The sequence below is a fragment of the Halichoerus grypus genome, chromosome 4 (assembly GCF_964656455.1).
Source record: "Halichoerus grypus chromosome 4, mHalGry1.hap1.1, whole genome shotgun sequence".
In the NCBI taxonomy this organism is placed as follows: domain Eukaryota; kingdom Metazoa; phylum Chordata; class Mammalia; order Carnivora; family Phocidae; genus Halichoerus; species Halichoerus grypus.
Window position 1 is genome coordinate 54,780,221 of NC_135715.1, and position 12,960 is coordinate 54,793,180.

At 36.3% G+C, this 12,960-nt stretch overlaps 1 protein-coding gene across 1 annotated transcript in view; it reads right to left on the reverse strand.

The window, feature by feature from the left end:
- Positions 1–12,960, reverse strand: part of NUFIP1 (nuclear FMR1 interacting protein 1) — a 47,387-nt gene that overhangs the window by 19,553 nt on the left and 14,874 nt on the right. Inside the window, exon 6 of the mRNA XM_036071699.2 lies at positions 8,213–8,305. Coding sequence (XP_035927592.1) covers positions 8,213–8,305 — 93 coding nt within the window. The remainder of the gene's footprint in view (positions 1–8,212; positions 8,306–12,960) is intronic.

The following is a 12,960-nucleotide window of genomic DNA, read 5'->3' on the forward strand; positions in this document are numbered from 1 at the left end:
TTTGAGATTTTATTTCTTTTAAAGATTTAATTTTTTTATTAGAGAGAGAGAGACGGAACAAATCAGGGGGAGGTGAAGAGGGAGAGGAAGAAGTAGACTCCCTGCTGAGCAGGGAGTCTGATGTGGGACTCAATCCCAGAACCCTGGGATCATGACCTGAGCCAAAGGCTGATGCTTAACCGATTGAGCCACCCAGGTGCCCTAATATTTTATTTTTTCTAAGTAATCTCTACACTCAACATGGGGCTAGATACTCACAAACCCAAGATCAAGTCTCATGCTCTACCAACTAAGCCAGCCAGACACCCCTTGAATGACATTTACCTGATCAGATCAATATGACTTCATTGAAAGTGGTATATCTGGTATTTATACTACCCCTACCTTTGAGGAAGTAGTTCCTTTACACTGCTGATTGACAATCATTTAAAAGAAAAAGTTTATTTAATCAACATTGAAAAATACTTACACAAGGTATAATGTAAGTAAAGATGTAGCTACACATGGAGTAGAGAGATTAAGGAATAATTATAACTAAAAAGCTAACAGAGGAGAAGTAGAATATTAAAAAATTATTCAATTAATCCAAAAGAAGGAAGGGGGGGCGCCTGAGTGGCTCAGTCAGTTAAGTGTCCAACTCTTGATCTCCACTCAGGTCTTGATCTCAGGGTCGTGAGTTCAAGCCCCTTCTTGGGGCTGGGCATGGAGGCTACAACAACAACAAAAAACAAACAAACAAAAGGCAAGGAACAAACAACAAAAGAACAAAAAGGACATATTAAAAAAAAGCAAACAGGACAATGGTAGACTGAAACCCAACTATATTAGTAATTACTTTAAATGTAATTAAAAGATAAAGATTGTTGGCCTAGATAATAAAAAATAAGACCAAATTATATATTCTTTAAGAAATACACTTTTAAATATATGGATACGAAAATTTAAAAAGAAAGGGTTGAAAATGCTTTCCTTTCCCCACTGCACCATATTGCCACCAGCCATAAGTCAGGTGACTGTTGACCAGAGGATCTTTTGTGGACTGTATTCTGTTCTGTTTACCTATCCTTGGACAATGCTACACTACCTTCATCTCTTTCTTAGCTGTCTAGATCCTTTGGATTTTCATATAAATTTTAAAGCTTATCAATACTAACTGCTTCTACCACCCTACAAAACAAAACTTGCTGGCATTTTGATTGGGATAAATTTGGAGAGAAAATCATATAGCGTCTTCTAGTCCATGAACAATAAACTCCATTTATTTAGGCCTTTATTTTTGAGCAACACTTCACAATTTTTAGTATAGAGGTCTTACAAGTCTTTCATTAGATGTATTCCTAGGTATTTGATGTTTTGATGCTATCATAAATAGTATCTCCTAAATTTTCATTTCCTAATTACTGTTAGCATGTAAAAATACAACTAATTTTTTAAAATATTGATTTTATATGTATTCAGCACCCTCACTAAGTTCACTTTATTAACTCTCATTATAGATTTGTTTGGATATGTTTTTACACACACAATCATGTCAACTTTTAACAACTGACCGTTACTTCTTCCTTTTCAAATTTTGTATGTCCTATTTTTTTTTTTTTTGGCTTTATTATACTGTCCAAGACCTCCATTATAATGTTGAATAAAAGTGGTAATAGTGGCCATCTCTGTCTTATTCTCAATCTCAGGGGGAAAACAATCAGTATTTCACTACTAAGTATAATCTGGCTATAGGTTGTTTGTAGATATCTTTTATTAGATTAAGGGAATTATCTTTTATTCCTAGTTTGTCAAAAGTTTTTTTCATAACTGGATATTGAATTTCATCAAAATTTTTTTGTTATTTATTAAGATAATCATATCATTTTACTCTATTTTGTTCACGTGATGAATAACTTTTGATTTTCAAATACCAAACTAACCTTGCTCCTGGAATAAATCCCACTTGGTAATGATGTATATACTTTTTTCCTACTTCCAGACTGATTTGCTAACATTTTGTTTAGGACTTTTGTGTCTCTGCTCAACAGATATTTGCTTCTGATTTTCCTTTATTGTAATGTCAGGTTTTGTTATCTAGACTATACTGGACTCTTAAAATGAGTTGGAGGGGCGCCTGGGTGGCTCAGTTGGTTAAGCTTCCAAATCTTGATTTCAGCTCAGGTCATGATCTTGGGGTTGTGAGATCAAGCCCTGAGTCGGGCTCTGCATTGGATGTGGAGCCTGCTTGAGATTCCCTCTCTCTCCCTCTGTCCCATCCCTGCCCCCCCCCCGCTCTTTCTCTCTGAAAAGAAAAAATTTTAAAAATTTAAAATGAGTTGGGAAGTGTTCCCTTATTTTCTATTTGCTGGAAAACTTTTTGTAAGACTGACATTTGTTCTTTATAAATGTACAGAATTTTTTGTAAAAAAGTTTTTAATTACGGATTTAGTTTTGCTAACAAATATAAAACTATTCTGATTTTTGGAGTCAGTTTAATAAGTTACATTTTAAATGTACTGCTTAAAATAAATTAAGTAAATAAATGTCTAATTTCTAAGCATTGGAGTTTTTTTTAGCTATCTTTTTGTTATTGATTTTTAGCTTATTTTTATGTTGGTCAAAATAAAATTGTTTTGTATTGTTTCAATCCTTTGGAATTTATTGATATTTGTTTTGTGATCTGCTTGATACAATGTATATTCTTTGTATAAACAAAAAGTTGTTGGGAATATAAATATTCTAGATTAGACTGGTTGTATTCAAATCTTCTAAAATCCTATAGATCACTTTCTAATAAATACAGGGAAAGGTGTGTTAAAAATCTTCAACTCTGTGAATTTATCTGGTTCTCCTTTGAGGCAGTCAATAATTTTTGCTTTATGTATTTTAAAGTTATGTTATTAGCTGCATATAGATTTACAGCTTATTCTGTCTTCCTGTTGCTTCCTGTTCCTTTTAATATTACAAAATATCCATATGGGGGCGCCTGGGTGGCTCAGTCATTAAGCGTCTGCCTTCAGCTCAAGTCATGATCCCAGGGTCCTGGAATCGAGCCCCGTGTCAGGCTTCCTGCTCAACGGGAAGCCTGCTTCTCCCTCTCCCACTCCCCCTGCTTGTGTTCCCTCTCTCGCTGCCTCTCTCTCTGTGAAATAAATAAATAAAACCTTAAATAAAATAAAATATTCATATGTATCTCCAGTAACACTTCTTTCTTTAACATCTACTTTGATATTAATACCATTGTATCAGGTTACTTTTGTTTGCATGGTATAGCAAAATTGGTGCTGGATTAACCACAGTTCATATGGGGAGGGGAGAAGAACCTTAATCCCTATGCTGTATATAAAAATTAATTCAAGACACAAATGTGAATAGTAAAGAAATAAATCTAAAAGAAAACACAGAAGAATAGCTTCATGACCTTGCTGTAAGCAAAGACTTCTTAAGCAGAACATAAACAGCACTGGTTATGAACTGGACTTCATGAAAATTAAGAACTTTTATTATCAAAAGACACCATTAGGGACCTCTGTTTAAGGCCAAAATAAAGTAACAGGGGCTAGATTTATTCTCCCACCTCAAACAACCAAAAATCTAGGCAAAACACAGAAACAACAGTTTTTAAGACACTGGACATCAGGTAACAAGAGCAGTGAATGTGGGGAAAATAAGAAATAAATGAGCAGTGAGCCCTATGACTACCCTATCTTACTGCCTTAGAAGGTTTCAGATCACAGTGCAGCAAGAGAACCTTGCATCTGGCAGACTCCCTGAATTGAGAAAACAGAGTTAAGATCCTAGAGAAACCAAGATACCTAAAGGATCAAACTGTTTTTAAGTAATTTAGCTGTGTTCCTAGGAAAAAGTTCAAGAATATTTATTGAAATATGAAAATACCCAACAAGATAAAGTCCCTAATGTCTACTACCCAATAAAAAATTACCAGGCATGCAAAAAAGGCAGGAAAATATGACCCATCATGAAGAGAAAAATCAATCAAAATGAATCTAGAACAGACACAAATATTAGAATTAGCAAAAAAAAGACATTAAAAGCTATTATAACTATACTCCAAAATGTTCAAAAAATTTAAAATAGAGACATGGAAGATATTTTTAAAAGATCCAAGTCAAACTTAAGATGAAAACCACAATGTTTGTGGTAAAAGATGCAAAATATACACCAAGAGATTAATGGAAGATTAGATACTGCCTAGAAAAGATTAATGAACATAAAGACATAGCAACAGAAACTATCCAAAATGAGACAAAGAGAAAAAGAATTTTAAAAAGTGAAAAGAGCATCAGGAAGCTAAGGAACAACTTCAAGCAGCCTAATATGCATTTAAATGGAGTCTCTGAAGGACAGAGAAAGAAAAAAATATTTTAAGAAATAATGGTCAAAGTTTTTCCAAAATTGATAAAAACTATAAACCCATAAACCAAGAATTTCAACAAATCCCAAGCACAAGAAACATGAAGAAAATAATACAAAGGCACATTATCAAATTGTTTAAGCCAGCAATAAAGAAATATTAAAAGGAGCTAGTGAAAAAAAGCATTTTATATATAGGAACAAAATAATGGTAACAGCAGATTTCTTTGGAAACAATGCAAGTGAAAACACAATGGAGCAAAATCCTTAAATTAAAAAACAAAAAACAAAAAACTAAAACTAAACAAAACAACCTGTTAGTGTAGAATTGCATAACCAGCAAAAATATCTTTCAAAAAGAGGGGAACCCTCCTACACTGTTGGTGGGAATGCAAGCTGGTGCAGCCACTCTGGAAAACAGTGTGGAGGTTCCTCAAAAAGTTGAAAATAGAGCTACCATATGATCCAGCAATTGCACTACTGGGTATTTACCCCAAAGATACAAAAGTAGGGACCTGAAAGGCTACGTGCACCCCGATGTTTATAGCAGCAATGTCCACAATAGCCAAACTGTGGAAAGAGCCAAGATGTCCATCGACAGATGAATGGATAAAGAAGATGTGGTATATATATACAATGGAATATTATGCAGCCATCAAAAGGAATAAGATCTTGCCATTTGCAACGACGTGGATGGAACTGGAGGGTATTATGCTGAGCGAAATAAGTCAAACAGAGAAAGACATGTATCATATGACCTCACTGATATGAGGAATTCTTAATCTCAGGAAACAAACTGAGGGTTGCTGGAGTGGGGGGTGGGGTGGGAGGGATGGGGTGACTGGGTGATGGACACTGGGGAGGGTATGTGTTCTGGTAAGCGCTGTGAATTGTGCAAGACTGTTGAATCTCAGATCTGTACCTCTGAAACAAATAATGCAATATATGTTAAGAAAGAAAAAAAGAAGAAGAATGTAGCAGGAGGGGAAGAATGAAGGGGGGGAAATCGGAGGGGGAGAAGAACCATGAGAGACAATGGACTCTGAAAAACAAAATGAGGGTTCTAGAGGGGAGGGGGGTGGGAGGATGGGTTAGCCTGGTGATGGGTATTGAGGAGGGCACGTTCTGCATGGAGCACTGGGTGTTATGCACAAACAATGAATCATGGAACACTATATATAAAACTAATGATGTAATGTATGGGGATTAACATAACAATAAAAAAATTAAAAAAAAAAAATATCTTTCAAAAAGAAAAAGACCTTTTTAGACCTCCAGCAGATCCTCACTACAAGAAATGCCAAAGAAAAACTTTCCTTTTAGGCAAAAGGAAAATGCTATCAGATGGTGGATCAACACTAAAGAATGAAGTGTACCAGAAATGGTAACTGTAAGTATCTCAGCCTTCAGCCAGGCTAGATTAGCCATCAGCTAACCAACCCCCAGCTGTGACTGAGCCTTGTCAAGATCAGCAGATATGTTTAACTGAACCCCACATGACCCCAGATGTCGGAACAATTAATACTTACTACTATATGGGGGGGGAAAGGACACCCATTAAGAGAGTAAAAAGGCAAGTCACAAACTGTGAAGGTATATTTGCAATATATCTATCTACTCAAGAAAGGATTTGTGTCTAAGTAAATCACTCCTACAAATCAAGAAAAGCAACCCAATTAAAAACTGGTCAAAAACTTGAACTGGCACTTCACAAGGAAATATCAAAATGGCTGATAAGCATATAAAAAGGTGTCCAACTGGGCGCCTGGGTGGCTCAGTTGGTTGAGCGACTGCCTTCAGCTCAGGTCATGATCCTGGAGTCCGGGGATCGTCGGGCTCCCTGCTGGGCGGAGAGTCTGCTTCTCCCTCTGACCCTCCCCCTTCTCATGCTCTCTCTATCTCATTCTCTCTCTCAAATAAATAAATAAAATCTTTTAAAAAATTAAAAAACAAAAAATAAAAAGGTGTCCAACATCATTAGTCAAGAGGGAAATGGGAGGACATAAGGAAAAGGTGTAACCAAGCATGAACCAAAGACAGAGCAATTAGATGCACAATCAGTAGGAGCGTAAACTGGTACAACCTTTATGGAAAATCGTTTGGCTTTATCTATTAGAACTAAATATATAGATGCCCAATGATTCAGCATATATGTATGACCAGTGAAAACGAGTACTTATATCCCCAAAAGACATGTAAAAAAATGTCCATTGCAGCTTTATTCATAATAACCCAAACTGGAAACAACCCAAATGTCCAACAGTAGAATGGATATTCTCACAAATGAGTTCTACACAACAAGAATGAACAGTTTAGAGCTACACACAATATGGGTGAATACCACAAAACAATTCCAAACCATAGAAATCACACACCAAAGAATACACATCATATGATTCTACTTATATATGGTTCCAAGAGCACGAAAGATAAATCTATGATTACAGAAATCAGAAAAGAGGTCATCTTTGTGGGGAGGCAATGAACTAGGGAGAGCTTAAGAAAAATTTATAAGGTGAAGATGTTTTGAATATTATTAATCTGTGTGGAGGTTACATGGGTGTGTAGGTGTGTGTATGTGTATAAATTTGAATTGTACATTTGAGATTTGTATCTTTCATTTATATTAAAAATGAACTTCAGTAAAAAAATGGAAAAAATTCTGAAAAAAATTCTATGAAGGTGAGGGATTGGGGAAAATAGGGTGTCTCACACACTGCTGGTGGGAGAGTTAACTATGATAGATATTTGGCAATTAGCCATTAATATTACAAATACAAATATATATGGGGTGCCCAGATGGCTCAGTCAGTTAAGCTTCCAACTCTTGACTGCAGCTCAGGTCATGGTCTCAGGGTCGTGGGACTGAGCCTCAAGTCAGACTCCACGCTCAGTGGGGAGTCTGTTTGGGATTCTCTTCCTCTCCCCCTCCCTTTGCCCCTCCCTGCCATGCTCTCTCCCCCTCTCTAATAAATAAATAAATATTTAAAAAAAAAAAAAAGAGGGGCCCCTGGGTGGCTCAGTCGTTAAGCATCTGCCTTCGGCTCAGTGTCGAGCCCCACATCAGGCTCCCTGCTCTGCGGGAAGCCTGCTTCTCCCTCTCCCACTCCCCCTGCTTGTGTTCCCTCTCTCACTGTGTCTCTCTCTGTCAAATAAATAAATTAAAAAAATAAAATAAATTAAAAAATCAAAAAATAAATTAAAAATTATTTAAAAAAAAACAAAACAAATATACATATTATCTTTTGACTCAGCAAATCCACTTCTCGCAATCCAACCTCAGGAATACTTGCATATGTGTAAAATGTATGTACAGGGCAGTAATGGCAAATTTTTATTAGTAAAAGACTGGTAAGAACTTAAGTATCTGTCAATAGGAAATTGGTTAAAAAAAAAAAAACCAACGCTGTGGGACACCCTTAGGGTTCTACACATCCTTGAAGAATGAGAAGGCTAGTTATGCATTAATATCTCTAAGTATATCATTTGGCTAAAAAAAGCAAAGTATAGAATAGTGTCAAAAAGGAAAAAAAAGACTATTATCTTATGTGCTATATACACATGAAGTATCTCTGGAAGGATAAAATGGGTTGTCTCTGGGGAGGAGAACTGTTTAGTTAGGAGACAAAGACAAAAGATTTATTGTATCTTTTTGAAAACCACATGAATATAGGGTACTACTTATTTAAAAATATAATTTAAAGAAATTTTGAAGTAAAAAACGTTATAAAAGCAAAGATTTCAGAATTAGGAGTGCAGAAATTTTAAGATTTTGTTTGGTACATGTTCTTGTTTATTATCTGTAAGAATACTCGTTTGAAATAAGCATGGAGAATGCAAGCAATTTTAAGGAACTTACCCATACTGTGTCGTTGTCAAAACTGCTCCTCTCTTTTCCTTTTCAAGTTTTAACTTTTTCTTTCTTTCAATATTGGCCAGAGTTGGGTAGTTTCTAGGAAACAATAAAAGTCAATTATAAAAGGGCTTTTAGAATACAAATTTAATTATGCAATCAAGCAATTACTGCATTTAGCAACTTTTGTTTAATTAATGACTAATACAATAAATCATTTTAAAACTTTAATACTTTCTAGAATTTTTTTAAGGGGAAAAAAGTTGACTGTGCCAATACTACTCAAAATGTAGACCAGCTGTCAGTCCGCAAACTTTGCTACCAGTCTATGAGTAGGTAAGGAGCTTACACTAGAATTTGAATCAAATATCATAAAATGTGCTCAAACTGATACAGTTCATTTATTTGCCATATACCCATAAATACTATTAAAAAAAAGTAAGTCTATGCAAATACTTATGCAAATACATACTAGGTACACCCAAAGTTACCAAAATGAGGAAGAAAAAGTTCTCAAAAAAGGTAGTCTGGTAGAAGGATGAGAAAAGCACACAAATAACTATAACAAAGATCAAAACATAATAAAAGTGCCCCAAAGAGTATAAAGATGAGGTGGGAAGAAAAGATCATATCTAGCTGGAGAAATCCAGAAATCCAAAAAGAAAGATGGAAGAAATTGATCTTACATGGTGTTAATAAACAGAAATTAGATGGAAAAGCTTCAGGGTTCTAAGTAGAGCAAACAATGCAAACAAACCAAGGCCTCAGAAGGTGTGCAAGATATCCAGGGAATGGCAAGTGGTTCGTTTTGTATAGTTACAAGCAATCAGACAGAAAGGGAGGCTAAGGCCATTAAATAATGTGCCTTGAATATCAGATTAGAAATTTTATATTTAATTCAGTGACAATTGGGAGCCACTGAAAGTTATGAACAGGGAGAGATACGTACAAGGCAGTGATTAAGATTAAATCTGACAACAGTGTGCAAGGTGAACTGCTCTGACAAAGCTTTCTTTGTTCCTTGGCACAGATGTATGGAGATGTGAGCACCAAACTGGCAGTAAGGGGAAGAGATCCTAGGAGTATGAAAGTACAAATGGAGGGGAAACATAGGCAGCCCTCTACCACTAAGCTTGGCTAGTCATCAGAGTAAATTTTAAGAAACACCAACGTGTTCTGCCATTGTTTCTAGGACATTGTTCCCCCTCCCTTCTTTTTTTTTTCTTTTTTTAACATCTGCATCAATGACTTGAATAGCACAGACAATATGAAGCCTTTGGGTTGGCCACACTGGAAGATAAGCATGGAAATGACACTGAGTAAGTGGTGAAGTAATTAGAAAAAGAGGCAATGAATTTCATGAGGACAGTGCAAAGCAATCTAGCCAAGATCTATCCAGCCAAGAAAAGTAAACTCCATAAATAAAAGATGATGAATGTACAAGCTATAAATAAACATAAGAGGGAAAGATCAAGGTCATAAGAGATAAAAATCTGACAGCCAGTCAGCACCATATGACTGGACTTTTGGAAAGCAAACATCATCTAAGGTTATGTGAAATGAAGTCTGGCCCATGTCCAAGTGTGAAATCTTCCTCTGGTAGTACTCGAAAGGGGTCAGAAACTCTCAGGGCACTGTGTTCAGTTTTGTGCTTCTAAACTGAAAAGGAATGTTAAGGAAAAATAAAACTTGGATGGGATTCAGAAGAGACTCAAAGATGATTAACAGGCTGAAAACTAAAACCTCTGAGGAAAGATGAAAGGAACTGGAACTATTTGCAGCCTCTAAAAGAGGAAGAGAAGTGACAGTAAATGCTCTTACAGAAAGGATGGTAGCCAGCTGGTCTCAATCTGAAGACAGAAATATGCAGAAGCAGAAATGGTGAGAAAATCAGTGATGACTTTCACAGGCCCCGCGCTGTCTAGGCATATAACTCACAGCTACTCAATACCCTTCACATCTCTGAAATGCACTTATTCTTACTACTGGGGTCTCTTCAACATTTTTCTTCTGAGTATTGCAGACCCTTAACATGTTGAGCCATATGCTGAACAATAAAGATGTGGTACTAGAGTGTACCATGTACAAGCGAGCAGATGCTACCTAAGTGTGTCCCAAAGGTAAAAAATGTCAATGTTTGTCATAGCAAGTAGATTTTACATGAGATCTGAGAAAGAATTCCTTAAATAAGATATCAAAGATGTTGTGCAATCTCCTTTGGTGGAAGTCTTTTCAAACAGCTCACTTTCTCTTTCTGGCAGATCAAAGTAACACTTCCTGAAAGGTATGGGATCTTTCAATATCCCTTGCAAAGCTAGAAGATGCCATTTTTCAGTGCTTAAAATAAAACCCTCTTCCAAAATGTATACCATTCTTATTTACACAGAACCTAGAGACTAAAAACTAGGAAAAACAAAGGTAAGCAAATGATCCAAAAAAAAAGGAAATCAGAAACACAAAACCTTGTTACATGTTAAAAAAAAAAAATCAGAAAGCCCCCTCCAGCAACATGATACTGAAATACAAGAATAAGGGAAAGTCTGGAGCTTTGATAAACAAAAAAATGAAACACAGTTAAAGTTTCTAAAGTACACTTGAAATAAATCCAAAGACTGCTGAGAAAAAAATCACAAACTGTCTTACGTTACACAATTACATACAGATGAAACTTAGTCCAGTGTCTCCTGTTAGAGAATGGGTATTATGAACTTATAAAGCCTGTGACAAGTGCTATTTTCACAGTTGGTTTCTCTGCTTTTACCTGCTAAAATCACTTTTTCCCTATACTTCCATCTTTCCCCAATACTCCACGAGGAACTGGCCCTGAAACTGTATGTCTCTTCTCCTTCTCCTCCTTTCATGTCTTCCCTATTCTTTGCCCTCCCCTTGCCTAAGCCTTAAGTCTGCAGTGACAATCCTTAAGCACTACCATCAATAAATGGGCAAAACTGTGCCAACTCTGACCCTTGCCCATATCATTTTGGTTACATTATCCTCTGACTCTCCCTCTCAAATCACCACCCACTTATTGACTTTTCCCCTAAGCCTATTCGCTATAAAAACACAATTCCTCTTTAATGGCACTGACCCACAACTGCTTCAACACAAGCCATACCACTGTATTTTTATTTCAAAGTCTTTCTGAACTTCAAAAAGACATAGCATTTTTTAGAAGCCAACCCCCTCTGTCGGAATTCTGAAAGAAATGGAGATACAGTTTAGAAGGATTTCCTCAGCACCACAGTAACCATTGAAATATAGATCACAAAACTACTCCACCTAGTGGACTCACAATCTATGTAAAATACGTTTCAATGTTTCTAGCAAACTTCTACCAGTATTTTCTATAATGCCCAATCATACAGCATTTGTACCTCACAGATCTGGAATTAAGAAAGAATCACTTCTGGGATGCCTGGGTGGCTCAGTTGGTTAAGCGACTGCCTTCGGCTCAGGTCATGATCCTGGAGTCCCGGGGTTGAGTCCCGCATCGGGCTCCCTGCTCAGCAGGGAGTCTGCTTCTCCCTCTGACCCTCCCCCCTCTCATGTGTGCACTCTCTCTCTCATTCACTCTCTCTCAAATAAATAAATAAATAAAATCTTTAAAAAAAAAAAAAAAAAAAAGAAAGAATCACTTCTGGCAGGGTGAGGTGGAGTGAGGGGTGAGGGATGGGTTGAAAGTTCTTATTAGAAAGCCTTAAAGTTTTTAATTAAACACAGTGGGCATCTCTGGGTTTGGCTAGATAAAGGAATAAGAGCAAAGATGTGCCTTCCTTAAAGGACAATATACCAAGTAAATCTTTAGCATTTTCTTCCAACTCTAAAATTCTTGCTATATTAAAGTCTTTTACAAGGTTTTCTAACATAACAATTACATAAAGATCTTATCTTTCCTGCATATTAAAGAATACAGTGCCTTCCTCAGAAAGAATGTGGCCCTCAAAAGAAAATTCAAGACATAAGGACTATTCTGCCACATCAACATTAAATTTATTCTTTTCAGGCCTTCAAAGAACATTTTTTTAAAATTCAGAACGATAGAAATTTATAAAGTAAATATATTTTTATAATAGGTTTTTTAGAAACTGCTAGTGGAGAGAATGTTAATGTATTCTTGAGAAATGTATCAAATGTGCCAAGAGAAACGTTTCCCATACTTTTATTAACAAAGTACATTTATAGAAATAATGTATGAGCATGTTACAGCAAAAGAACTTCAGAAACAAGATATGGAATAACCTCAGATGAATCAGCAAGCACCAAGCGATAATTTCAGAACACTGTATTAACAAGGTCATATCACAGGGACCAATAAACTTCATCCCAAATAGTCATCCTCACCCAATTTCCTCATTCTCTCTAACCATCTCTAAATTTCACAAATCTGTAATCTCATTTATTCACTTCAAAGGTTTTGCCCATTCCTCTTCCAAGACATTTCTGTCCACTATCACAGTATACCTTCAGTCTACATTCTAGAAACTTGAACTACACTCTATCCTATCCCCTGTGCCCTCACCTATCTTACATAAAAATCATCACCAATAAGCATATTAAACACTTGCTCAAGTTTATTCCTTTTTCAAGACAGACCTGCTTCCAAATACCACTTAAAAGAGTTTTGAAATAGGGCGCCTAGGTGGCTCAGTTGGTTAAGCAACTGCCTTCGGCTCAGGTCATGATCCTGGAGTCCCTGGATCGAGTCCCGCATCGGGCTCCCTGCTGGGCAGGGAGCCTGCTTCTCCCTCTGACCC